Here is a 27,651-nt window from a genome sequence, read left to right as displayed (position 1 = left end):
GCGTCTCTTGAAAACAATGATTCCTTTTTTTCAAATGGGGATTTTGATGTAACTTTTTGAATTGGAGGAAGCCATTGGTTTTTTTGGCAGAGGAATATTTGATGTAATCTTCTTTTGAAGAGCAAATGAAAAGGTTGCGATATTGTAACATCATAAAATGTGTAGTAACCGTAGACACCCTGTTTTGACTTCTTTTTTTTTGGTTATTATTTTAGTTTTTGATCAATGTTACCTTATATTATAATTTATAATGTACATTAAACCTCAAAGTTGAATATTTTCTATTTGTTTAGAAAGAAAATAAAATACATTTTATGTATTGGATATTATTTATATTCATAGTCAAAAAATTGTAAATAACATACCATATTATTTTGAGTTTATGACATATATTCGTAGTGTTTTCAATTTTTTCATATTAACGTAGACCCCACCAAACTTAAACGTGTACGCGCCTAACGACGTCGTTTTCAGAAGGTTTATACCGTCTCTAACTACCATCTTCGTCTACCTTTCTTTCTTTCTTCTCTCAAATGTTTTTAATTCCAATTCTTCTGAACTTTTTTTTGACTTCACAAAACCTTATAGAGAGGGAGACAGTGAGAGACTCGAATGATCGCGATTTTATCGAGGTACTACTACGACGATGACGAGGAAACCACAGCCGCAGATTCAGCCTCCGTCGTCACGTCGCGGCGGCGTCGTTTGGCTTGGATGGAAGCTCGTTATCGTTTTCTCCGCCGCGCTTTGCCTTTTCGCTCTCTTAAGGATCCAACTACATTACCATTCCGTCTCGACATTGCCGCTCTCCGTCGTCGCGAGATCTCGTACCACCACCACCACCCGGCTCCGTGAATACTCCGGCGATCCTCGTCCCAAGCTCGCTTTCCTTTTCTTAGCTCGCCGTGATCTCCCTCTTGATTTTATGTGGGATAGTTTCTTCAAGGTCCAACTCGTAGTATTAGACCCATGTCTTTTGATTTAACTCTTATAAATTCAAAATTGCTGATTCTGGTGAATTTGTAGGGTGTGGATCATGCTAATTTCTCAATCTATGTACATTCGTTGCCTGGTTTCGTGTTCAATGAAGACACTACGCGGTCTAAGTATTTCTATAATCGCCAATTGAACAATAGCATTAAGGTGAGTCTTCATTTTTAGGACTGTTCTTAAGGATTAAGAGTGGATTGAATTGAAAAACTTAGGATGAGTGTGTTTTATTATATAGGTAGTATGGGGTGAATCAAGCATGATTGCAGCTGAAAGATTGTTGCTTGCTTCTGCTTTAGAGGATCAGTCCAATCAAAGATTTGTTCTTCTCTCTGACAGGTGTGCTTCTTCTTCTTTCAGCATTACTCCATTGAGTTCGAGTTCCCTTTTGCTTGCTGAACTGTACATATGTGATTTACGCACTTATTTCAATTTGCTTTCGTCTGTTTTGCAGATGTGCTCCATTATATGACTTTGGCTATATATACAGTTATCTTATCTCTTCACCGAGGAGTTTTGTGGATAGGTAGATATGCAACTCTGAATTTTTTTGATGAGGTTTCTTAGTACTTCAGACTTGACATATATGGCCTGATTGATAACTATGATTCTTGCTTTCTATTTGCAGTTTTCTTCATACTAAAGAGACACGGTACAGTCTGAAAATGTCTCCTGTGATACCTGAAGATAAATGGCGAAAAGGATCCCAGGTTCTATCTTCACTGTCTTGCTTATGAAAACAACTTTGCTGAATTTGATTGCTTACCAAGATTTTTGAAGCCTGAGTTTCTTTTGGAAATTTAAGCATCAGGTTGTGAGGGACAAGAGGTTCCTTTTGCAGTTCATAAAGTTTATAATCTCATCCTTGTTTTATCTATTGCAGTGGATAGCTTTGATCAGAAATCATGCAGAGGTTATTGTAAATGATGGTAACGTATTCCCAGTTTTTAAGGAATTCTGCAAGGTAAAGATTTAGCTTTACGTATATTCCATTCCTCTCGTGACTGTTTAGTTTTCATTGAGTAGCAACCAGTTCACCGTTAAGCATTAAGTGAAATGTCAATCTTGATTCTTTTTTTTTGCTGAAGAAGCAAGATATTTATTTGTTGATTTCTCTTTTGGTTTGCAGAGATGTCCACCTTTAGGTACCAATGAGGCATGGTTGTTTCTTGTAAGTGATACTTCGAAGTTGAGATTTTTCATTTTATAGCAGTCTGAACCAACCAATTATGTTGATTCTTGTGTTGGTTTCAAAACAAACTCAATACTGTCTATGCTTTTAACTCTTCTTTCATAATGAATTGGTGGATTTTTTTTATGTTTGATGTGAACTCAGAAACAGAAACGGCGCAACTGCATCCCCGATGAACACTATGTGCAAACATTGCTTACGGTAATCCTCTCTGAGAAAAATCTCTCCCATTTTTATAGTTCCATATTGGTTAATGTATTCCAAACTGATATTTTCAGATGCAAGGACTAGAGAGTGAAATGGAACGACGAACGGTGACATATACTGTATGGAACGTTTCGGCTACAAAATATGAAGCCAAATCTTGGCATCCCGTCACTTTCACATTTGAAAACTCTGGCCCTGAGGAAATTAAAGAAATAAAGGTACATAAATCTTATTCTACTGGTGATCAAAATCACAACCAAATAGATCTTTGAGTAATTTTGTCGTTCTCGTTCTTTTCTTGGGGGCAGAAATTAGACCATGTCTATTATGAGTCTGAATCTCGAACTGAATGGTGTAAGGCGGATTCAAGACCAGTCCCGTGCTTTCTTTTTGCAAGGAAGTTCACGAATGAAGCTGCTATGCGCATTGTGAGCGAAGGACTAATAGGATCATCAACAAACATAACCTTATTATAACTCTGCAACAGTGTAAGCAAAGTTGTAATAACCTATCATGTAGGTCAAGCAACAGAGAGTATACATAGAGTAGGGCATAGCATTGATTTATAGAAATCCCTCATGAGTGTTACTTAATTGATTTTATATATGACGCTTAGAAGAAACCAACTCAATGAATTTTCTTTTACTTTGGAATCTTGTTTGGGTGCTAAATTTCCCCGAGGAAACTGGCTTCAATTATAAAATACGTTACGTTTAGCAAGTGTTATACCACTCTTCCTAAGAGGTACAAGTAATGTTGAGAAAAGAAGTAACCGACATAACACAAGTAATTTTTTTGACCTCCCCGTCTTCGATCAACCAAAAAACCTGAGACGGATGGCTTTTAGACGACCACTGATTACTGATACTAATCGTCATCTTCATCGTTTTAACCACTGGCGTTAAAAATCGCCACCGCGGATGAGCCTGTTTTGTTCTTGATTAGTGTGATTTAACTGGGAATGAGAGTAATAAAACCAGAGATTGAAGAAGAATGGAGGAAGATTGTGAAGTTACTATAGTGTCTGATTAGGATACTCTTTGAGAGGTTTGAGTTTTTTTTTTTCGTTTGAAGTAGGAAATTGAAATACCTTAGGAGAGAATTCTAGGTTTTGGCTAAATTCAGTTGATCAAAGTGGAGCTCTCTCTCTCTGCAGATTCGAAGTTCTCTCTTGTTTCTTACTACTTCACTCTAACTTGGTCATTCTTTTTACAAAATATCCGTATTTGTGGTACTTGACTGCTTTTTGATATTTGACTGAATCAATATGACCAATGTAACTCTTCTACCTTCTGATTCTTTTGCTGAGATAGATTGATTGATTAATTCTAGTTGATTCAGTCAAGAGTAGATTTATATGAACTTCTTTGATTTGGTGTTTAAAAGCTAATTAAGTTTGTAAATCGGCGACTTTTCCTCTTGTTTAGATTACAATCTTTTATGGTTTAAGCTGTCTCCAAACTCATAGAAAATAGTTCACACAGACCTGTCTCCAAACTCAAGATGATGATAATGAAACTGAAGAAGATTTCACAGGAGGAGATGAGGATACTGAAGTCTGTGTGGAAGATGATGAGACGGATTTTTTTTAGAGTTTTAGACTTTTAGGCTTTGATCTTAAGTTTTAAACTTTGGTTGGATTTGCTTTTACTTTGTTATCATTTCTCTGTTTCAGACTCATGATTGGCTTTGGCTTTTTCTTTGTTTTCATTTCTCTGTTATAACTATTATTGGATTGTGTTTGTTTGTGTAGTTGCGCCTCACACCAAAGGCTTCAAGTTCAAGGCTTGTTGGTTAAGCCATTGTGTTTCCTCTTTCAAGGAAAGGTTTACTATGGTTCTCGAAGTTCTTCTTTTTGACACTACGTTTTCTTACTTGTGTTTCCCATCTATGACACAACATTGTTTCTTTATGCAGGTTATTGCTTATTGGGATGAAGAATGTTATGTATATTGCATTATATGGATCTGTGGTGAGTATGTATTACCATTGTCATTGTCCCTTCTTCTGCAGAAAACTACAAGTTTCTCTTTCACTCAATCTTGCTTTCCTGGGTTTACATATATTTTCTTTATATTTCCTCTCTCTTTCAGTTCTTGTATGTGCTCTTTTGATATTGTAAACAGATTTATGTCTTCCAAATTGATGTGTATTGCAAGCTAGTTTGTATGCAACATAAGCATAATAACAATTGCTACTTGGTTCCCACTCAGGTTGCAATACTCTTGCTTGTGAGAGTAAGCTTTTTACCCAAACAATGTTGCATACACTAGACTAGAAGACAAGTGCTAGATATGGTTTTACTTATACTGCAGAACTCCCAAAGCAATTAGTACGTGACTTCCTTTGGTAAAAAGATTAAGATGTTGTTGGGACAATTTTTTAAATATTCTTTATAACTAGCATCGTAGCAAATTTATAAGGGCCAATAATAAGATTTGGGTGTATAAAGCCCCAAATGAACAAATTGTTTGTTATTTATTATTAGAGCAAAAAATGTCAAATTGGCAATGATGAACCTAATGAATTAGAAAAAAGATTTTCGCATACAAATTTTCATGTTTTTCCAAGAACAAAAAAAAATTTACTAGTACCCAAAAAAAATTTGGCTTTAGATCAATTAATCGGAGATAATTTTTTCGGCTTTGTCAATCTGAGTTAGTGAGATTTGAACACCCAAAATTTGAGCCCTATCCCATTATTCTAAATAACCATCATCAAAAATTAATAATTCATGAATTAATACACTATAAATTAATAAATTTGGTTGGTCCCAAATCCTAGTGTAAAAAATAATAAAATTTGATAAGGTAATAAGATAGTACTTTTTTGAAAATTTTCATCTAAAATATAGTTCTAATAATATCAATAATTAATAATCATCTAAATATATATATATATATATATACGTTGATATATGTATGTTTTAAAATTTAAAATTTTCTCATAGAACTCATATCTATAAAATAATTGTCATGTTGTGTTTTCAAACTATAATGATAGAAAATACTCTATAACATGTCATAAAAATAGCTAAGTTTTTTAAGTTTTCAATTTCTACATATGTACCATTTTGATTTTGATATTTTTATAGAGTATTTATAATTCATTATCAATAATGTTTTCTAAATATTACAAATTCAATTCTAAATTAATAACATCAGAAAATCTAATCTTATTTTGCTAAAATTGTCTCAATTCATAATTTTTAAAAATTAAAACAATTAAAATATATATCTATAAATTAATAATTTATAGATAAATTAATATCACTATAAATTAATAAAATGTCATGATCCCAACGTTATTAATTTATAGAAGTTTTACTGTAATTAGTAACAACCAATCTATATAAATTAGATATAGTTTTGTACCAAAATGGCTTGCTCCGACTACCAATGAAAGTAAAAACCTTTTTCTAACGTTACAAAATCTTTTGATAGTAACTAATGTTAAATTTCCCAATGTATTTGTGAAAGTGTTTGACACACCATGACGAAACCTCTGTCTCTGTAACGCCTCAAACGCCACATTGCTTAGTGACCATGTCCACTCTCAGTCCATGGGCCCACCTTCCAAAATGCGCTCAACATCTATTCCCGGCTCGTAGACCCACTCATATTCGATGGTCGGTTTGTTACGTATAGGAGACTTTGAAAACTTGTTTACCAACCTTACAAAACAACAAATGATTTTTTCCTGTGTTTTGTCATCACTCTCACAGTTCCGACAATCACTTACAGGAAGGTCACTCATCATGAAGTTCTCTGAGGACCCTTGACCAAAAAAATAAGTGCATTTTGGTGACGTATACGGCCAAATCAATTCTTTTAAACCTTTCTGCAAACCAGAGTGTCAGAGTGCTTGAGCTCATATGGATCTATCAACAACGATTTATCTTTATCCAATCTATCTATCTATGTTTGTTGTACACTTGTGTTTGATTAGCCTATTTTATCCATTCATTAGGTTGATGAGCTTTTACTCGTTATCTTCCTTTATGATTGAATGAATAATGGTAACAATTATGTTTGTAAAGAAAAAAGGGTTTATGACCAACCAATAAAGATTGAGAAATTAGAAAGAAAAAAAAATTGGCATAATTTAAGAAACAATAGAAAATTCTAAATTCCAAATAATTCAATGATAAAAATATCAATTAAATAAAATAATCTAAAAATATTACAATAAATTTTAAAATACAGTTTTAGGAAAAGAATACGCATATATTAATTTTTTTTGGTTCAATATATTAACCTTACTTATTCCCAACTGAAAAAGAAGAAAGTAGGAGAAAATTTTAGTAAAAATAAGAAAAATTTACTTTCCCATTAGAAAACAAAATTCCAATTAAGCAAAGTAGAAAGCAATGTTTTTGAATAAATTATTTAAATATGAGACAATTTATGTTTATATAGATGTAAGTATTTATAAAATTTAGAATTAATAATTATCTATATATTTTCCTTAATGTTTTTTTCTATATTTGTTTTTGTAGAATTAATAACTTAAAATTAAAAATAAGGAAATAATATTATAATTTCAAATTTTATGAAATAAATATGTATATATAATTTTCTTATAATTATTTGAATAAACTTTGTATTTTTTTTTTATAAATTCTGTATTTTTTGAAAATTATCTTTTTACATTATTAATATTTTTAAAAAACAAAATATATTTTTTTTGTAATCCAATTCTTTTAATTAAATATTAACTTTTATACATGTTAAAATCTGAAATTGATAATATGACATATGTCAAAATCTTATTAATGGCTAATTTTCAAAACTCAACTTTAAAATCAGGTTTTTTTTATTTTATTTTTTGTTATAAAGTTACACTCACCGACATGACTCTTTTTAGTTTATTATAGATTATTATAATTAAAAGAAACGACTTCGATTCTCTTTAGTAAACTAATCATATCCAACATGACCCCCACCCAACAATGTCTCAATTCGAATGATCTTTTGGAGGTTAGTTCATTGGTGGGTTATATATATATGACGCTTACTTTACAATTTTGCTTCGGTATTGACGTATTGTTGTACTAGTAAAAACCTACACAATTAAAATCCGAAGGCAAAGACGCATGTAACCAACATATCTTCACAAAACCTTTCAAGCAAGGTGATGCCCTATCGAGCGACACAAAACAATAATACTAATACACTATAACCTCTATAAATTAATACTCGCTATAAATTAATAAATTTTTTTGGTCCCAAATTGGGCCGGTGTAAAAAATAATACATTTCGATAAAATAATAAGATAATAACTTTTTTGAAAATCCTATGTAAAAATATAGTCTCATCAGTATCATAAATTAATAATCAAATAAACTAATATATATATTGAAATATGGCTCTATTGTTATTTGGCTATTCTTTAATTTGCATTCTAATAGAGTTCATTTCTAATCTTTTTCATTATTTATCTTCTCAAATCGCATCCAAAAATTGTAGAGAGTCTTAGATTCGATAATTACTTCTTTACTAACTGGTTCTAAGGTATCATAATATCTTATTCGACTTCATCATTACCATGAAATATATTACTAGCAATTTCTTGTAAACTTTAAATTTCTATCATTTATCATTTTTACCTATATAATTCTAGTAAACAATTAACATTCATCCTATTGCGATACCAAGATTATATAAATTAAAAAAATTCTTTTAAAATGTGAATGATAACAAAAGTATCTTATTTTGTAATAGAAAATTTTCAAAATTATGAAAATGAGAAAATATCTTCATAAATTAATGTTTTATTAATTTATTGATAAATTAATAATTATTAATTTATCGATAAATTAAAACATTTATAAATTAATAAAATTTCATAGTCCTACCTTATTAATTTATAGAGGTTTTACTGTAAACAGTCAGAGAAGTGGAACAGTTTTTAAACATCTTCATAACCGCTTCATAGGCATCACCTTGTTGGAACAAGTTTTTGTTATGCGTCGAACCTCTCAAGATGAGTATAATAACAAGAAGCCAACGAAAACTTCCTGATGAGTAGAAAATCATCTTTAAATTAAAAATGAAGAAGATGTTAGATTACAAATTAATTCATCAGTACAACAAATAAGAGAAAAGAAAGACAAATTAATATGATTAAACAGAGAATAGACTTGGGGAATAAAAAACACAATCTCCGTTGGTGGTAGGTGTGAAAAGGACATCATTATATTTGGTATGGAGATCATGTATCACCACTGGTTGCAAGTGCGAACGACCGCGAATTAATAACTTAGTCTTGTCTAAAATTGCTATTGGAAAGAGTGCTTCCAACCAAGTAAAAGTTTTCGTGAGATCAATGGAGCACAATTTCTTCCATGGCTCGTTGCCGCCCGAAGAATCAAACGACCATATGACTTGAGTGGGTCAATTTTTCTCGGACACGCACAAGCGGTTATCGAGGATGCACATGATGAAGTCGCCAGGCGGGTCACGCACATGCGGAAAGGGAGTTTTTGAGATGACATGAAAAGTTTCCGTGTGGAGATCCAAAGATAAAACCTTGGTTTCTTCACACTCAGTGAACCAGTAAAGTGACCCATCTAGATACACGGGGTAATGGAAAGAAATAATCCGATAGGGAGAAGCAGGGAGAATGTACCTCCAAGCGTTGGTGCTAAAGTCGAAAACTTCACAAGCGAAGTGGTAACGTTTTCTAGGCCAAACTCAGATGAATTATACAACCAAACGGGCTTGTATGTGCCTCTTACTTTGTCTTTACCGAATCCAAGCTTGGGACATGGGGTGTCAAACATTAATTATTTTCTTATACCTTTCCAAATTGAGCTGTTGAACGCTGGAAAGAGGGAAACTTCGATGCCCTCTAGTAGCGGGATTCACCACGAAACTCGGTCTGTCGATACTGTAAAGGCAAAGCACACCGTCACAACTACCATGGCTAGCTGCGGTGCCAAACGTAGGGAACCTAACCGTACAAACTACTGAAGACCCCAACACAATCTTCCTCCTTCGAGCTTCATCATCACCAAAGGACACGAAAAGAACATCTATACCTCGGGATTGCCTACAACGGATCAACTGTCGCTCCTTGAAACGCTGCGACTCGATGGTGGATTTCCAGCTCTTTGATACAGACTTGAACCTCACCAGAGACTCCACAGGAAGCCTCTCGAGGATGAGCTCTACAACATCGTGTGGTAGCAATTCCACACTCGATCGATCTCGCTTCGATTCCACAGTCGAACCATATCTTTTCAACATTGTGTCTTGTCGCTCTCTCGCGAGCTCTGTCCCTCCCCTTAGAACAAATTCTTCACGTGGCCGACATCTCATCGGAAACTTGACTTCTCCTGCACTCTTTCTTTTAGGGTTTTACTTTTATTTGGGCTTTTATTTTCAGTTGGGCTTAAACCCATAACTTTTACACCTTCTATATTTGAATATATTGAAAATCATTGATTTTTTTTTGGAGAAATTTAACCAACGTGCTAAAGTGATTAATTATTTTTTAGTAAGTTTTGAATCTATTGTCTAGATTCTTACATATTGTAGTCTGTGAATTTAATGATGGTGAAAAACTTCCCTTTTCAAAATTTTAGATAAAATAAATTTAGTGTTTAGCCAAGGTAAGCTTATTCATCTTTTACAAGTATCAACAATATCGATTATATGTGGATGTGTATGGATGGTAATGATTTACAACATATTATCAGTTTATCACAACCGATTATTGGTACAAAGTTATGTCTAATTTATGTATATTCTTACTTACTTCTTACTCAAATTTAATTTATCTCCAAATTACATTGGAATTTGTAAGAGATGATTAACCCTCACCAATAAACCTCATTTATAAAATCTTGTTGATGTGAGCTATTGTAGTTTGTGAACTGAATCTTCCTTTTTCAAAATTTTAGACATCATAAATTATGGTTATCTTGGATACAATGTTAAAATTGTTATTGATTATGTTGAAGTAGACAACCTCATTACAATGTTGATTTTGATTTCATATATAGTGATGTGGTTAAGAATGCGTTTATATATCTAAGTTGTATTTCAATTGAAAATTCATGTACCATTCATGTTCAAAATTCATGTTATTGAGTTTTGAACCAGATCAACAAAACACATATTTAAATTCAAGGTGTGAGCCAAGATTACCAACACCACATGGCTTAATTATTAAATATTGAGTTTAAAGCTAAATTATTATTTATTTGTTTTTAGTGAGATCAAAACAATTTCAATGAGAAAGTTTGGATAAACCTGATCTTTTAATTTAACGATGTGTTTTCAGATTAATTAAACTTCGATCCATAATTGCGTCTAAAAACAATAGTGGATAGGAACAAACATTGCAAATCTCATTTGGCAACTGTACTTTTGTCATTTAAAACACAAACACACTTGACAAATTTGATTTTTAATGTATGTTGGACATTGTCTTGTCTCTATATAATTTATTAATCAGCAAAGGATTGAGACTTTAAATATATATTAGGTATTAATCTAAGGTAGACCGTGGACTGAATTTTTTATTTGATGTAAATTTGTAATAATAGATTTTGTTATTATGTTATTTGTAATATTTTGTGATTATAAATTCTGTTTGTTTATACAATAATTTCTATATTTTTTAAAAAAAAAAATACAAAATTTAGATAATGTTGTTTTAAATTGAAAATTCGTTGTTGTATTTGGGTAGCTTTAAATTGACATATTTGTATATAGTTGGTAATCGTAATTGTCAAGAGAAATATTTTAATGGAAATTTTTTGTCAATAAAATATTAGCATGTAATGATAAATAAAATTGTTTAAATTTTTGTTAATATCATTCAATGATTGCTATGGATATGAAATATGGTAAAAGGATGTAACTAACATTTAAAAAAAAAGATTATTAGTATAATCTTACTTTTGGTGAAGGAATTATTCGAAAAAATATAAAAAATATTATTTTCTGTTAATGGGATAAACATTCGGTAAATATGTATGATTTACCATTATCAACGTGATATGTTTTTTATTTTCTTTAGCTAAATTGATATTATAATTTGTTTCTTCTTCTTCTGTTGAGGGGATAAGTATTACTGTATATAGGATACTGTTATAAAACAAACTTGTTTAAAGGAAGTGAATACCTATGTAACACTAAATTGTTTAGTCAGTGACTGATTATCTTTTTACCCTTAATGATTTTATCTTTTTCTTTAACTATTTATAATGACATTTTAATGTAATTTTCTATATTTTAAAGGTTAGATTTATTTTTGTACTTTTCAATTAATATAGTAACATATACAACCATATATACACACGGTCCACCTCAGCTACGACCGACTTCGAGCTAGCAAATCAAAAACAAAAAAGGGGAAAACTTCCATTAACGAATTTGTGATTTCAAAACTCTAATCTCTCTATCCATATTTTTTTGACGCTTATCTTCTAATAAAAAAAATAAAAAAAAATATTACGGGTTTAGTCGAATCAATAATAGCAAGGACAAGATGTTGTTTTGTAATGTAGTCACAAGCAAAAGCAGAGCAAATACAATGCGTATACAAATTAAAAAGACACTTTTACCATTAAAAACCTCACGCTCTTGTTCAGACTTAAAAATCAATCTCAGCACCCGCCAGTTTACTTCATTTCTTCTTAGGATACTCTCTCGCCCCAAAAATTGTAGACCCTATTCTCACATTTGTGCTTCCCAGTTCAATCTGTAACTCCCAAAGCCATTAAGAAAACTCTTAACATTTTGAGCAGATCTCAGAACTTTTTTACTTGAATCAACAATCAACAACAACTTACGGCTAACTCAAAGTCACCAGACATCCCCATAGATAGCTCACACTGCTCCTCCGGTATTCCAAGCTCCTTACACACTTCACTTCTGCATTTCGCAAGCAACTAAACAGATATATAATAAAAAACGAAAGTGAGCTCCTTTTAGTGTTCTAAATTATTACCAAACATGTTAGGTTCAAAACAGATTATATAACCTTGAAATTCTCTGGGGTTGAAGTGTAATCAGCCATCCCTATAGTCATCAACCCAGAAAACTCGAGATTGGAGCATGCTTCCTTCACGTGTTTCGCCAGTCTTACGCATCCTGAGGGTTCCACGCCGAATTTAGCTGGAAGTTTCAGTTAGGATGATCACCTCAGATAGTATTAAGAAAGGTGAAAGCTGGAAAACAATTAAAGTTGAAGAAGAATTTCTCAGACTCTTACACTCTTCGCCACTTGTATTCACTTGGACCAAGACCTTCAAGGGCTTTCTTCCGATGTTTCCAGCCACACGATCAAGCGTATTTGCAATCTATGAAGCAAATATAAACAAAATCAGAGATTGGCACATGTATATTCATTCATAAGTTAGTATGGTTTGATCTAATTGAACTCCCAATGCATCTTTACTTGTCATCACATCAAAACAAACCCATGAGATTTCATGTTTTTGCTATCTAACACCTGGAAGGAGCTATAGAACAGTTACAAACCAAATAACAAAACCCTTCTCTTACAATATACAAAAAAGAGAACTTTTTTACCTTTTCATCATCAACACTTTCCACCATCACAAGGTTAGGCACTCCAGCTAATCAATCATGCAACCAAATCAAAGAATTCAGAACAGAACATACCAAAGACTAAGAGATTTCAGAAACAAAGTGGCTCATATTCAAACCAAATTTAGTGCCAACGAACTGAAGAACTCAAGTGTGGAGTTTTTAACATCCAAATTAGTAACTCAAAAAACTGATTGCATGAAGAAGAAGAACCAAGTATTAATGATAGTAAGACTTTTGAAATGGGCAAAAAAAACCAAATTTACTTAGTAAAGGTTTCACTTTGTTGCTCTGCAAATTCCCAATGAAATGCCACTCTATATCTTCTGGAAGCTGCAAAATTTCCAAAAAAAAATCAAATTCAAGACTCTTTCTCTCTACTCAGTTTTCAATTATCCAAAGGATTCAACAAAAAAAGATGAGAACCTGAGGCGCCTTCTCGATGACCTCTTGCACATAGTTCTCACCAAAAGACCTATGACCAGCGTCGTAGACTTGACGAATCAGAGAAACTGGTTTCGTCTTGCTCACCGCTACGACCCGTATCCGATCCGACACACGACCCGCTTTCTCCGCCGCTTGGTTTACTCGCTGAAACACCGATCTCAAAGCCGCAACTCCATCAATCGCCGCCGCCGATGACATAGCCGATTCAACCACGTGTTCGTTCTCGGGCTTCTCTTCGTTTTCTAGAACGTTCATCGAGTAATCAATCACTGATCTCTTCTTTGTCACAGTTTTGTGGAAGAGATTACGAGTGCGACGCCACTGAAACAAAAGAAAAAAAAAAAAAAAAACTAAGATATGGTTACTTTCGAGGATCGAACTCGTCACCTTTATTTTTAATTTAACGCACTTGTTTCTAAAATTGTTTCTGCTTTTCAAAACCAATGTAAACCGAACCAAAATCAATTTGTAATTCCAAAACCAATGTAAAACCAAACCGAAATCAATTTATCTATGTAAGAGTCAAACCCCTTGGTGCTCTGATAACGGCTTTAATTTGAATATATTACAGCTATTGTGGAGATATCTATTTTAGATAAGTGTCATGAGATATTTGCTATAGAAACTACAATTACTTAGAGCAATGAAACAAGTTGTTCGTGAGAACGAAAAAGGGTAAATTGTTGGAAACTGAACACACATATCTTTGATTGATATTCATTTTGGCTTTCATAAAATATCCTGTTTGTTTACCACTAGTCATATATGCATTGTCTTTCATATATTCCCAAGTCTCTGAGAGAGAGCATGGTTAACTTAGTTGTGCACTTGTGTGCTACAATGTCACAGTCCCAACTTTTTCAATTGCAGTAATGTCCTTTGAATGTGACTTATTTTGTACTTGTATACGAAAATATATTAGGGTCCCAATATCCCACCAAGACCAAGTGTCCAAGTGTTCAAAGTGTCAACGCCTACTCGAGTGCTCTCATAACCGATTTTGTTCAAGTTTGAACAAAGATTCATGTAGCGTGTATTACGGAAATCTTGTATTGTACTTTGTATCCTTTTCTCACCGTATATATTTTTTTTTCGTACTTCTAATGTGGATTGTGGAGTAAATGAGTAATGTTCAACCTTTTGACAAAATAAGAAAAAAAAAAAAAAATCGTAAACATGGCACCTAAAGGCTAAAGTGTGTACAACAAAAAGACGAAAGACTTGGTTCGGTTGGGAAATTTGGATAGTGGAGTTCCGTATGCACTCTAGAAAATAGGGTTGGGCATTCGGGTAACCCGTTCGGGTTCGGGTATTACTTATTCGGGTTCGGGTAAACGGGTTTAGAAAAATAGAATTTATTGGGTATTTTTAGATATATGGGTTTGGTTCGGTTTGGGTACTATCGGGTTCGGGTCAGTTTGGGTTACAAATTTTAGAACCCGATTAGTACCCGAACTACCGGGTACCAAAAAAAATATAATTAAATTTAAATAAATTTAGTTAAATTTTGATTTACATAACAAAATATTTTAGATATTTCGATTATTTTTGATATTTAGGTATAAAACTAAATGAAATATTCAAAATTATAATCATAATTTTGAAGTAATTGCATTATATTAATGATAAATATTATAAATATGTTTATATGTTCGGGTTTAATGGGTACCCAAACGGGTACCGGGTATTACCCAACCCTAATCTGAACCCATAGGTATTAGAAAATAGAACCCAATAGGGTTTTATAAACAAACTCGTACCCAACCCAAATCCAATTTTCCAGGTCGGATTTCGGATTAAGTATTCGAGTACGATTTTTATGCCCAGGCTTACTAGAAAACATATCTTACTAAACTATCTACATATACTTTTCCTATATTATGAAAATCGAAATATTATAATTTGTAATCGAATTAACAAAATTAGTTATTGGTTTTCTATAAAAAAAAACTGAGTAGATAAGTCCTTTGAGCTTTTTAAACTTACTAATCTGCTTTGTCAGGATCAGGAAGTGATAAATTTCACCAAGGGAGTCGATGGAGACGTTACAATAATAGTTGGAATAACCTTTTTTGCTAAATTATTACTATTTCTTTAGTTTTTCTTTAGATAATAATAATAATAAATACTTGAGTATATATATATATATATATCATTATATATATATATATATATATATATCATTGTCTGATCCTGAGGAAAATATCTAGATATTTCCAAAATATCCTGGATATTGAAATTACGATAACATATATTTGGAGATATATATATGTAAGTGATACTATAGCTAAACTATACAATTGCTAAGTGAGAAAATGAATGTCATGTGTTCAACTTTTGTTCTGCCTAATTTCAGAAATTTATTCAATCTTTTTTTCTTCTACGCGAGCCTAACTCGTTTTTATACTTCTCATTTCTGAAATGTAAACTCTTCGAGTTAAATTGACCACTCCACTAAAAGAGTCTTAAAAAGTCAAATAGTTTTCTTAGACGACCTAATTGTTTAACAAACTTTTCTTTTGACCTATGCATCATTCTCTCGTCTATAAATACCCATTCACGTCGTTCCTTACTCTTCACCTAAAAACATTCATACACACACAAACACAAACAGATACCAAAGATTTTGATTGTAATTTCTCTCCTTTGATTTCTTATCCACAAGTAGAAGAATGAATACATTCAAGATATCCTATTTCATTATGGTACTCATAGTGGTCTTAGCCATTGCTATAACACTCAGCGAACCGCTAAGGGTCGAGGCGAAACATCAAGACAAGAACGGTCATCAAGAGATAGCCGCTACTGCAAGGAACAAAGGTAGGAAACGTATAGGTGCAGCAATGACATGTGACAAAAGCTCCAAAGTATGTCGTCTCAAAGGCAGTCCTGGTCGTGATTGTTGTCGTAAGAGGTGCGTCGACCTGAGAACCAACAAATTGAACTGTGGAAGATGTGGAAAGAGCTGTCAATACTCGGAGGTTTGTTGCAACGGATATTGTGTAAACCCAATGTTTGACAAGAGACACTGCGGAGGTTGCTTTAAGAAGTGTAAGAAAGGGAGATCGTGTGCCTATGGGATGTGCAACTATGCATAAAGAAACAATGCGGTATAAAGGTCATTTAAAAAAAAAGAATTTTAATTTGTTGGTTTAAATTGGATTAAATTCATATTATACATACAGATCGACATTCAAAGATTATATAGCTAGCTTAAATAAAGGTCGAGTACTTGCTATAAAAGATAGAAAGTCTTGTAAAAGTTTGTAATCATTATTATATTGTTAATTTTATTTATATGCCCATGTCTCACGCATGTTAACAATCCAATGTATTATTATTGAATAAAGTTTGAATTTATTAACTATCTTATTTCTACCTAAAAGGACTATTTAAGATAAATTTTGAAGCTTTATTTTCCACTTCAAATCCAAATTATCATAATCTCAATCTCTACTTGTAATACCAACATAAAAGTGAAAATGATCGAGGAAGTGTACGGATTTGACAGAAGTTGACTTTAGTGCCTATACGAAAAGTGTTGATGATGCCAATTTCTAAATTCTAATTGCCGTCTCAAATAGTATTCTATATACTTTTCTTAAAAAATATTACTCGTTTTCAGTCTTATTAAAAAAATAAAGCACCATTATATTAAACAAGTTGAAGTATTTACCACTATATTAAATCTGATCATTGGCACCATGTTGTATGCCTCGGCCGATACCATGCATGTCAAAAAGCAGTGTTTTGTATACCAAACTGACGAATCATAGAGTAGACTACTGACTATATTTATATATAACGAGGAAATAGTGATCACTAATTCTTCTCTAAACTTCATGTTTAACTTATAAATAAACTTATTATATAGATAATAATTAATTTGATATGTAACCAAAGTCAAACCAATCCATCGTCATCTCAAGCTCGTGCAACCACGTCTATCTATAACAAAGAGCATTGATCAAAGAAGTATTGCGAACGAAGTTTTAGTTCAAATGATAATATTGTTTCCTATCATTAGTCAACACCATCCGTGTGTCCCACCTTCTCATCTTTCAAATTGGATACATTGTCAATTTATAATAGCTGCTGCTAGGTACGTTCGTGTATATATATTTGCACACATATAGTTCAACTGAAGCCTACATATCTTCTAGCAAATGGCTTCTCTTTTCTTAACAATTTCACTTCTCTTTGCAACTTTCTCTTCTTCTCTTGTAGAAGCTGCTTATTACGGTAATGGTTACACTACCGTTCCCAAATTATTACTAAATCCTATCGATTCTTGCTGGCGTAGAAATCCTAGTTGGGCGTATAACCGTCGTGCCCTTGCGGATTGCGCGGTAGGGTTTGGAAAAGCTGCGGTTGGGGGAAAATACGGGTCGATCTACGTGGTTACAAACCCATCAGACGACCCCGAAAACCCTAGACCCGGAACTCTTAGACATGCTGTGATCCAGTCTAAACCACTATGGATCACATTCTCACGTGACATGGTCATAGTGTTGCGAAACGAGCTCATTATGAACAGCTACAAGACGATCGACGGAAGAGGTGCAAAAGTAGAAATTGCATATGGTCCATGCATAACGATCCAACATGTGAGCCACGTCATTATACATGGGATAAGTATCCATGATTGTAAACCGGGTAAGTCAGGTCGAGTGCGGAGCAGCCCGACTCATATTGGCAGCCGGAAAGGATCAGATGGTGACGCAATCGCTATTTTTGATTCTTCACATATTTGGATTGATCATTGTTACTTTTCTCGGTGTCAAGATGGTTTGATCGATGTGCTTCATGCTTCGACGGCCGTTACTATTTCTAATAACTACTTCACGCAGCATGATAAAGTAAGTTTATATCTTACATAACTTTAACTTTTTTATAATGTATTTTAATTATTTGATGATAATTAATTTACTTTGTTATTATGAAGGTGATGTTACTCGGACATAATGACAATAATGTGGAGGATAAGATCATGAGAGTTACAATTGCATTCAACCATTTTGGACCAGGTCTCATTGAGAGGATGCCAAGGTGAGTATAAATATTTTGTTACTTAGTTTAACTGAACCAGATTAGAAAAATGTTGACATGCATATGTAATTGATAATATGTCTTGATGACGTGGCAGAGTGAGGAGAGGGTATGCGCACGTAGCAAACAATAGGTACGAGAAATGGCAAATGTATGCGATCGGAGGAAGTGCTGATCCAACCATTTTTAGTGAAGGCAACTACTTCGTTGCTTCTGATGACTTTAGCAAAAAACAGGTATCTTCATTTTTAAGGCATGCTAATGTATCTATTGCCAATGATATTGAATTACAACAGTATATATATGATTAAATTCTTTTGTATATCTATAGGTGACAAAGAGAATAGATAGTGGATATGATTGGACGAGATGGAAATGGAGAACGTCCAAAGACGTTTTCAAGAACGGAGCTTACTTCGTGCCTTCAGGCTACGGAACCGTCACACCATTGTACAGAAGAGCAGAGTGGTTTCCTGTGTCCCACGGATCTCTGGCCCCTTCTCTTACTTCTTCCGCCGGTCCTCTCCGTTGCTACTCCGGCAGGATTTGCTAACTAATTATATTCAACTATATGGCTATATAGTGATTATATATAATGTTTCATAAATGTATGTAACGTTTTGTTTTGTTAATTTTTATTTCCTTTCCTTTGAAACAACGAAGCGGAGTTCCTGTATCTGAGGTGCGTTTTGTGAATTCTTCAGTACCCGGGAAGGAATTCGTATTATCTTGGAGGATTTAAATATTTTTGTTTTCTTTCAAGATTTGTATAATCAAAAAGATTTGAAGTTGACTATGTGAAAGAGTACATAGTATTTTGATTTGATGTCCATATGCTTGGTATTCCAACAGATTTACTATTCGACCAAAACGAAAATAATTAACTAGTATATATGATATACAAAAATGTTTATCCCGAAACTTGTAATATACACAAAATCAAAGATAAAAAAGACAAGAAAAAGAAAAAGAAAAAGAAAAAGGAAAAAAAAAAAAAAAAGACAAAAAAGAACGAAACAGAAGAAAAGAAGAGTGTGAGTGTGTGACCATGCTTTTGTCTTTGTATAACTATGATTTCATTAAAGCTTTTAGAAAATTCTGTTCTCATTGCTTTGAACACCACAAGTGACCGGAGCCTTGGCTCTCACTTTCCTCAAGTACCAATACACTCCACCCACAACGCCGATCGCTCCGGCCGCCGAAACTGCCGTCACTGTTCCTGTTAGCGACAAAAGTTTCCGGTTCAAATCAGGTCACAAAAGTATAGTCATAAAGTAATAAGATGACCTAAAAGTTCAAATAGTAATTATTGTAAACTTGGTGAGTTACCTGCGATTGCTCCAACGTGTTTATGCTTTAGGAGGCTTGGATCTGCAAATTTATCAAAAATGATTGAATCGTACGTATTACGGTATTAGTACTGTATAAATCAGAATCACATACTTTTTAATTTTATAATCTATATAAGAACTCAAAATAATGTCTAATAGCAGTTACGTATTTTTTAATAACATAAGATTAATTGTAGTTAGAACGAAAAAAATATTGAAAGAAAGATTTTAGTATTTTACCTTTGCAATAAGTAGTGGCGTTGCCTTGTTTGCAAAGACACAGGAAATCTCGAGTCCTCGTATTAAACCCACAAACTCCAGCACCTTTAGTAGTTTCTTGGCAAAGAAGGCACTTCATAGTCACTGGAAATTCGTAATCAACCCTAATCCCGTACTCTGGAAACTGATCATACGGTGCATTCTCCACACCCGTACTCCTCCAATACACGCTTGTATACGTCGCGCAGTTCTCCAGCATGAGCCTAAGAGACTGAGTTGCTTTCGGGTAATACGAACAACAAGAAACCCTAGACCCCAAAGCAGAGCCGCATTCAGGCAAATGCCTGCATAGGTAGCTTGAGCTATCGCAAGACGAGTCGCATCTATCTGGAAACCTTTCGCAGAAGAGCGGTTTTGGCTCGACGATCACTTTCTCGGGGTTGCAGTTGAAGAACAAGTAGTCGTTTTGAGGGGAGACAGTAAAGTGTGTGCTTGAATCAATGCTGAAAGATCTAGTGGGTCTAAAATTGTCTCGATCTTGACAGTTCCACATGAATGGATCGGAGACAAGAAGGTGAGGATCGGAGTAGCTTATGGATTTTACAGGGTATTTACCAGACGGTGTTCTAAGTTCGAGCTTGGTGTTATTGTCGGAGCAAATGAGCATGTGTCTGTAGTAAGGGCTACCACAACCGTCGTCGATGGAAAAAGGGTAATTTATTGGAATGTTGCCGCAAGAAGATCTGCAGAGATTTGATTGGGATGATGTTGTTGATGATTGAAGAAGGATGATGGCCATGAGAAGGAAGAAGAAGACTAAGTAGGAGTGAAGTGGAGACATTGCTAAAAATCAGGGGTTTTGATTTGATTATTGGGCATGTCTTAGTTATGAGATTATAATTTGGTAATGTGAAGTGTTGAGTAAGTACAGAATGTCTTGTTAAGGAGTTTAAGAATCAATCTTGTCATGTGCTTGTTAATAGTTACTTTAGAATTCTGTTTCTCTAAAAATAAATTTTAAGTCTTCTTTCTTTTTCTTTTTAGTATATAAAGTATTGATACCGATATTATGTCGAGTACACCATAAAGAACGAATTTTATCTTGGAACAAAAATTACAACTCTATATATAATAACTTGAACAAAAACATTAAAGAAACATTACATGGATGAATAAGAGTATAAATATAAGAATCACGTTAATTTATAAGATTACGTTGTGCGGCTACATAAAATAGTACGCAGCTCAAAGAGAACCGTGACAATGACATTTAGCAATTAAAACGGAATAATGTTGCAATTAAATTATGACCTTTAAAAATCAAAATTCTATAAACATATATAGTGCACGGCCACTTAATGATTTTTCTAACTTTTTAATTTCACTAAAAGTAAAAATCACAAAATCTTGCTAGTGTGGGTGGATTATCTACTGATTAAAGAATGTGTTTAAATATGACTACATGCGTTTTCAAGTTATCGACTTTTATAAGATACTCCATTTAATGTTGAAATCAAAGTTAACCGAATCTAATGTTGAAATTTTGATCCATTTTTTTTTATTCGTTTTATTTGAATGGCGCCCGGAACTAAAATCAACCGCGCACGTTGTGAAACAAATAAATAAGGCTGGATCTTAAGAATACGTACATTCGATAAATCGAACTAAAGGCACTTGCTTGTATATAAGTTAATTACCAAATGGAGCTAGCTAGCTACTCAGCGGAGCGGAGGAGTTCACAAATTTTGAATTCCAAGCACCCTATTCCAAGTGGAATCGCAAGAAGATCGTTTCTTTGAGGATCGGTGAGAGTAATGACGTACATTATAATTACGTACGTGGTATAATGTTGTTGTAACTAAGTGAAAATGGGTTGGGTGCGCGTGCGCCATACAAATTTTAATATCGTGTATTCAGTTCCGAATATCCAAAATATTTTCTTTTTAAAACTATATATTAATGGGATACTGTTGCATTGGGGTAGGCCCAATATAAACACCACATTGCATTGATCCACCATGTATAGTAATAATAGTAGAGTAATTTCAATTGTTTTTTAAAATAAAAATATAACTAGGGACCAAATTCTATGCAAAATGAAATTATAACAGATTTATAGAAATTAATCGAAGAGAATTATCCAATTCATTTCTTTTATATAGATTTTCCTAGATTTTATATTTGGATTTAAAAAAAAAAAAATATATGAAGCTCGATTTAAATAAACACACTGCAGGGATTCGTGATTAGGCCGTGAAATCGACAACTCCAAGATGGAAGATCGTGCCAATAAGGTAATTTCAATACGTAAGAACAAAAATTTCTTTGATCTCATAACTATTAATTGATATTTTCAGTAGTATTAATGTTTTGTTTTGTCTTCAGATGGCGGATTTAAAGAAATTAACATTGGAGAATGAAAAGCTAATTAAAGAAACGCTTACACTAACCCGGAAGAATCAAACTTCAGTTGAGGTTAACGCCGAATTACAGGTAACAGTAATCAGTACTTACATCCAAAGTAGATCAATTGGCTAACCAATATATACTTTCTTATCACTAATTTACTACATAGACTTTTTTTTTTTTTGGGGTCAAAATTTACTACATAGACTATAGTTCAAAATTTGTATGAATAGGTTTCCTGATCTGACGTAAACTATTTGAATTTTTTTTGTTTGCAGTTGGCGAAATTACAAGCGGAGAATGAGAAGCTTAGCGAAGCAGTTCTTACACTGACGAAGAAGAATAACATTTTACTTGAGATGCAATCTGATTTATATAAAAAGGTTATCATATTGCGCAGGAACTAGAGATAGCTATGCCAACTAGTTAATGTAGTAGTATAGTTATTAGACCTCTTTTTTTGTTTTTGTTTTTTTTTGTTTTTTGTATAATCTTGTAGTCGGAGTCGAACATTAGTGAATTTAAAGTGTTTTTGACAGGCAATAACAAGCTAAGTCCATATAGTCAATTCTTTTTTTTCCACGAGACAAAATCGAAAAAGGTCCAGAAAGTGAAATACGTACGTGAGCGTAATGATGTACATAAATACGTACGTGGTATAGAGTTGTTGTAACAAAGTGAAAAACACTCGCGAAAGAGCAGGCGAGTATATAGGTAATTTTGACAGAATGGCCAATGGGTGCGCCATCCAAAATCTTTTAATAGTACGTGTTTTGGGATCTTCAGTTCCGAATATCCCACGTGAAAATAGGTTCATATCTACTTAAAACCTTATTGGGCTTCCAATAGGCCCAATATAAACATCACATTACATTGAACTCTTCAAATCGAAACCGTTCGATTTAAAGTCATCTCAATCCAACGGTTGAGATATCAAAAGAGCACGTAATCCACTCTAACTTCGTAAACACCTGATTGATTTGTTCGCTAAATAGAAAAAAACATCGTGATACGTTCGGCCTTCCTATCCATTCGTCAACGACGAAATCTAACCGTACATCATAACTAATCCAACGGCTCGAAACGAAAGATTAGCCAACACGAAATATCTCTCTTTTTTTCTTTTGACGGGATTATACAGTGGGTCCCACCTGTAATTGTCATTTATGGGGAGACAGCGCTGTTAATTTAGCATCTCCTCTTTTCCTCTTCGTCACAGTCACCCCCATAAATGTAAAACCATCTCTCCTCTTTCTAGTTTTCTTCAACAATCCTTTCATTTCATTTCTCTGAAGAATCTGGTGCTTAGCTTTGGTGTGCTCTCCTCTCTTCTTATGTTAAAAAAAACTCATCGATTCTTCAATTTCTTTATCGTCGATTCTCTTATGTGAATTTTGTTGTTCATAGATCATTTTTTTTCTTCTGAGCAGTTAGGTAGGGGTTTTGTTTCATATTTTTTTTTTTTTTTCTGAATAGTTTTATTTTTGTAACATCTGATTAGTAGATTCGCTTAGATTTTGCTCTTTTGTCCACGATTCTTGTATTGTTCGTGGCTAATTATGGTTTCGCTAGTCATTTCATCGGTGGTTATGTATTAGGTTGGTTTGATTATGTAACCGGACTGTGTAATTGATTTGTGTTTCCATTAAATTAAGAATATGAGAATTAGTTGTATGCTATTTTTTTTCGCCTGATCGATTGTTGTTACGATACTTTCAGAGTCTTATATGTATGATTATTCTTCTGCATGTGAGTCTTGATACTGGTTGAAATGGTTTAAGGTTTTTTTTGGGGATGGATGATGTTTCTAGGGTTTTTGTTGTTATTATCAGGGTATTTGTGATTTTGCTATATTTATATCTTCCACGCTAGTGCTTCGTGGCTGATTGAGGGAGACCAAGTAATCTAATAGTAGTAATTTTTTCTACAATTTGTTGCGTGTAATATTCTCCTTCCTTATCTGTTTGAGAAGGACCGAGTAAGTCTATTTTTAGTCACTTAGTCGTAGACCTTTTACAGTTTTTTTTATGATGTTTTCAACATCCAAATATGGACAGTTGTAGTTGACTTGTGTAAGTATTGTATTTTCAGCTTGATGATCGCTTTTCTAACTTTCCTTTTTTTATCTTGTCAATGGATAGGCAAAATGAGAATATACTCTACAACGCTTGCTCTTTCACTCGTTGTGTCCTTCCTGCTGTTTTTCACTGCCTTTTCTGAGCGCAATGACGGGACCTTCAGAGTTGGCCTGAAAAAGCTTAAGCTGGATCCCAAAAACCGTCTTGCAGCACACGCTGGTTCCAAGCAAGGAGAGCCCCTGAGAGCTTACACTCTTGGAGATTCCGGAGATGCTGATGTTGTCGTCCTGAAGAATTACTTAGATGCTCAGTACTACGGTGAGATCGCTATTGGTACTCCACCTCAGAAGTTCACTGTGGTTTTCGACACTGGAAGCTCTAACCTCTGGGTGCCATCGTCAAAATGCTATTTCTCAGTAAGCAAACATTTGGTCTATAATTGTTACCTGTGATTATGTTACTTTTTAGGAGAAAACTAACTGTGCTCTGTCCCTTGTGTAGATTGCATGTCTCTTGCATCCTAAATACAAGTCGTCGCGCTCAAGCACATATGAGAAAAATGGTTGGTCTTTCTTCATTTGAAACTTTCTGCACTTGGCTTTCCCAGTTGGTAGATACTTTACTCTTCACTCAGTGCAGCCTCTAGAATTCATGTTAATGTGCAGAGGATCTTTGTCACCATTGTTAATAATATGAGCTGTGAAGTTGTAACTAACTCGCTGGTTTTTGATGCAGGAAAATCTGCCGCAATACATTATGGCACTGGTGCTATTTCTGGTTTCTTTAGTAATGATGCTGTCACCGTTGGCGATTTAGTTGTCAAGGATCAGGTAAACTATCTATCCTACCCTACGCAGCACTCTTACTTTGCATTTGTCCTTCATCGTTGACCTTCCTTCTTAACATTTGTCTATCTTATCAGGAGTTTATCGAGGCAACCAAGGAGCCTGGTATAACATTTGTTGTAGCTAAATTTGATGGAATCCTTGGTCTTGGATTCAGAGAGATCTCTGTTGGAAATGCTGCTCCTGTTTGGTATGCTTGCACTTTCTTCTTTTGATTGGGTTGAATTTACTACATTCCTTTAGTGTTAATCTAATGCCAAGATGTCTGTTTTTTATACAGGTACAACATGCTTAAACAAGGCCTTATCAAGGAACCAGTTTTTTCATTTTGGCTTAACCGTAACGCAGAGGAGGAAGAAGGTGGTGAACTTGTATTTGGAGGTGTTGATCCAAATCATTTCAAGGGCCAACATACATATGTTCCTGTGACACAAAAGGGCTACTGGCAGGTTTGTTATACATCTCTTTCTTCTGTGGGTTTTTCATTATGTTTTCCTGTGATTGTCTAACTCAAGCTATACATGTATTTTGTTATAGTTTGACATGGGTGATGTTCTCATTGGCGGCGCACCCACTGGTATGTGTAACATTGAAATCCTCGTTCTTTATAACATATATCGCTTTTCTTAACAAATTCAAAAAGGTTTAGCTACTTATGTATGTTTGCTGGTGAGAGCTGGTTCTAAAGTTTGAGTTGCTGTTATACAGGGTTCTGTGAAAGTGGCTGTTCTGCGATAGCAGATTCTGGTACATCTTTGCTTGCAGGTCCAACGGTAAGCAAGAACGAAGTGGCTTTAGCTTTATAGAATTATGGTTAGTTAAATAGTATTTGTAGTGATACTTCTATTTTTGTTTTTCTCTGTGTAGACTATTATCACCATGATAAACCATGCTATTGGTGCGGCTGGAGTTGTAAGCCAGCAGTGCAAGACTGTTGTGGATCAATATGGGCAGACCATTTTGGATTTACTTTTGTCTGAGGTTAGTATGCTTGACTAGCTAATAAAATCTGTGTGACAAATCAAATATTGTGAAAATTATTTTTACTTACCATCCGTCTCCCTTGGGCGTTGCAGACCCAACCGAAGAAAATCTGCTCGCAGATTGGTCTGTGTACTTTCGATGGCACCCGTGGTGTCAGGTAATGTTCCACTCGTCTCATTAATGTTTATAGAGAAGTTATAATCTTTAAACATTGCAATTAATCAAGATCTTCATCTTGGAATACTTTTTTTCCCTTCTGATCTTCTGATATTTGGTATGTTTATTTCAATCCTTTAGTATGGGCATTGAGTCGGTGGTGGACAAAGAAAACGCCAAATTGTCCAATGGTGTTGGAGATGCTGCATGTTCCGCATGTGAGATGGCAGTTGTGTGGATACAGAGCCAGTTGAGGCAGAACATGACTCAAGAGCGCATATTGAACTACATTAACGAGGTAACCAATGAGTGTCCATTTTAACACTTCTGGCAAACAATAGTTATTGTTGTTGTCCTGATTAGTGAATGACTTCTGTGGGTTTTCTTAACAGCTTTGTGAACGCCTTCCAAGCCCAATGGGAGAGTCTGCAGTGGACTGTACACAACTCTCAACACTGCCCACTGTTTCACTCACCATAGGAGGCAAAGTCTTTGATCTTGCTCCAGAGGAGGTATGGTGTTGAACAGTTTAGGAAAAGATTCATATTATTTAGTGAACATCATCTCCATATACTAATCTGTTGTTACTTGTATTGTGCGAGCAGTATGTTCTGAAAGTTGGCGAGGGGCCTGCGGCACAATGCATCAGTGGGTTTATTGCACTCGATGTTGCTCCACCTCGTGGACCTCTCTGGTAAACCCTTGACTTTATTACACAGTACAGTTTCTTATTCATTGCTTCCTTTTTCTAACCTCAAGTACGGTGGTAATAATATGACAGGATCTTGGGAGATGTGTTCATGGGCAAATACCACACCGTGTTTGACTTTGGTAACGAACAGGTCGGGTTTGCAGAGGCAGCGTAAACACGGGTTGGGTTGGTTTCGGGTATGGTTTTAGTATGAACAATCTGTGTCTCAAAGTGTTGTTTGTATGTTTTCTGGAGTTAAAGACTTTGAGTCGTGGTAGAAATGGTGGCGCAGGTCCTTTATCTTTAATGGTTTCCTAACGAAAAAAAGGCCTTTGTAGTTTTGAAGGCATTGGCTTTGTAAATACCTTCTGCTTAAGTAAGTTCGATGGTGAAAACTTTTAATAAAAAGCCTGCCTCCTTTGTTTATGCTTTGTAATATTGTCATACGTATTAAATGATTCGAAAGAAAACACAACGTTATAGCATGAAC

At 34.1% G+C, this 27,651-nt stretch overlaps 7 protein-coding genes and 1 pseudogene across 9 annotated transcripts; 5 read left to right on the top strand and 3 right to left on the bottom strand.

Moving 5' to 3' along the window:
* Window positions 1–474: 474 nt before the first annotated feature.
* Window positions 475–3,042, top strand: LOC104739844 (glycosyltransferase BC10-like). Its single transcript, XM_010460310.2, has 10 exons — window positions 475–946; window positions 1,027–1,143; window positions 1,229–1,329; window positions 1,445–1,516; window positions 1,619–1,700; window positions 1,874–1,954; window positions 2,120–2,161; window positions 2,327–2,383; window positions 2,461–2,607; window positions 2,698–3,042. Exons 1-10 carry the CDS (start codon window positions 647–649, stop codon window positions 2,863–2,865), a joined length of 1,167 nt encoding a protein of 388 aa, XP_010458612.1. The 5' UTR covers window positions 475–646; the 3' UTR covers window positions 2,866–3,042.
* A 5,473-nt stretch (window positions 3,043–8,515) lies between these two features.
* Window positions 8,516–9,723, bottom strand: LOC104743236 (F-box protein At1g11270 pseudogene; annotated as a pseudogene).
* A 2,119-nt stretch (window positions 9,724–11,842) lies between these two features.
* On the bottom strand, window positions 11,843–13,823 carry LOC104739843 (uncharacterized). 2 transcript variants are annotated; one of them, XR_015580198.1, is made up of 7 exons: window positions 13,382–13,769; window positions 13,222–13,288; window positions 12,938–12,984; window positions 12,618–12,705; window positions 12,387–12,496; window positions 12,196–12,294; window positions 11,843–12,104 (listed from the first exon to the last, which is right to left on the bottom strand). XR_015580198.1 is itself a non-coding variant. In XM_010460309.3 (7 exons), the coding sequence occupies exons 1-7, from the start codon at window positions 13,655–13,657 to the stop codon at window positions 12,030–12,032; spliced, it is 786 nt and encodes a 261-aa protein (XP_010458611.1). In that variant the 5' UTR covers window positions 13,658–13,823; the 3' UTR covers window positions 11,843–12,029. The 2 variants fall into 2 exon arrangements, 1 of the variants encoding a protein (XP_010458611.1); XM_010460309.3 differs by having other exon boundaries at window positions 12,387–12,520; window positions 13,382–13,823.
* Window positions 13,824–15,718: 1,895 nt separating this feature from the next.
* On the top strand, window positions 15,719–16,769 carry LOC104739842 (uncharacterized). Its single transcript, XM_010460308.3, has one exon. It carries the CDS (start codon window positions 16,075–16,077, stop codon window positions 16,498–16,500), a length of 426 nt encoding a protein of 141 aa, XP_010458610.1. The 5' UTR covers window positions 15,719–16,074; the 3' UTR covers window positions 16,501–16,769.
* Window positions 16,770–17,545: 776 nt separating this feature from the next.
* LOC104739841 (putative pectate lyase 2) lies at window positions 17,546–19,302 on the top strand. The gene is made up of 4 exons (XM_010460307.2): window positions 17,546–18,261; window positions 18,348–18,451; window positions 18,549–18,687; window positions 18,783–19,302. Exons 1-4 carry the CDS (start codon window positions 17,569–17,571, stop codon window positions 19,002–19,004), a joined length of 1,158 nt encoding a protein of 385 aa, XP_010458609.1. The 5' UTR covers window positions 17,546–17,568; the 3' UTR covers window positions 19,005–19,302.
* Window positions 19,303–19,314: 12 nt separating this feature from the next.
* On the bottom strand, window positions 19,315–20,924 carry LOC104739840 (wall-associated receptor kinase 3-like). Its single transcript, XM_010460306.2, has 3 exons — window positions 20,023–20,924; window positions 19,781–19,822; window positions 19,315–19,670 (listed from the first exon to the last, which is right to left on the bottom strand). Exons 1-3 carry the CDS (start codon window positions 20,840–20,842, stop codon window positions 19,540–19,542), a joined length of 993 nt encoding a protein of 330 aa, XP_010458608.1. The 5' UTR covers window positions 20,843–20,924; the 3' UTR covers window positions 19,315–19,539.
* Window positions 20,925–22,274: 1,350 nt separating this feature from the next.
* Window positions 22,275–22,839, top strand: LOC147927840 (uncharacterized). Its single transcript, XM_087484389.1, has 3 exons — window positions 22,275–22,295; window positions 22,387–22,494; window positions 22,686–22,839. Exons 1-3 carry the CDS (start codon window positions 22,275–22,277, stop codon window positions 22,812–22,814), a joined length of 258 nt encoding a protein of 85 aa, XP_087340515.1. The 3' UTR covers window positions 22,815–22,839.
* A 727-nt stretch (window positions 22,840–23,566) lies between these two features.
* LOC104739839 (aspartic proteinase A1) lies at window positions 23,567–27,587 on the top strand. 2 transcript variants are annotated; one of them, XM_010460304.2, is made up of 14 exons: window positions 23,567–23,721; window positions 24,549–24,901; window positions 24,987–25,047; window positions 25,221–25,315; window positions 25,408–25,520; window positions 25,611–25,779; window positions 25,868–25,907; window positions 26,039–26,103; window positions 26,198–26,311; window positions 26,407–26,471; window positions 26,612–26,768; window positions 26,863–26,982; window positions 27,076–27,164; window positions 27,252–27,587. In XM_010460304.2, exons 2-14 carry the CDS (start codon window positions 24,554–24,556, stop codon window positions 27,334–27,336), a joined length of 1,521 nt encoding a protein of 506 aa, XP_010458606.1. In that variant the 5' UTR covers window positions 23,567–23,721; window positions 24,549–24,553; the 3' UTR covers window positions 27,337–27,587. The 2 variants fall into 2 exon arrangements, with proteins under 2 accessions (XP_010458606.1, XP_010458607.1); XM_010460305.3 differs by having other exon boundaries at window positions 23,570–23,841.
* Window positions 27,588–27,651: the final 64 nt, after the last annotated feature.

Source organism: Camelina sativa, chromosome 14 (assembly GCF_030686135.1).
Source record: "Camelina sativa cultivar CO46 ecotype springtype chromosome 14, ASM3068613v1".
NCBI classification, from domain to species: Eukaryota; Viridiplantae; Streptophyta; class Magnoliopsida; order Brassicales; family Brassicaceae; genus Camelina; species Camelina sativa.
This window is presented reverse-complemented; position numbering and strand designations above follow the sequence as displayed.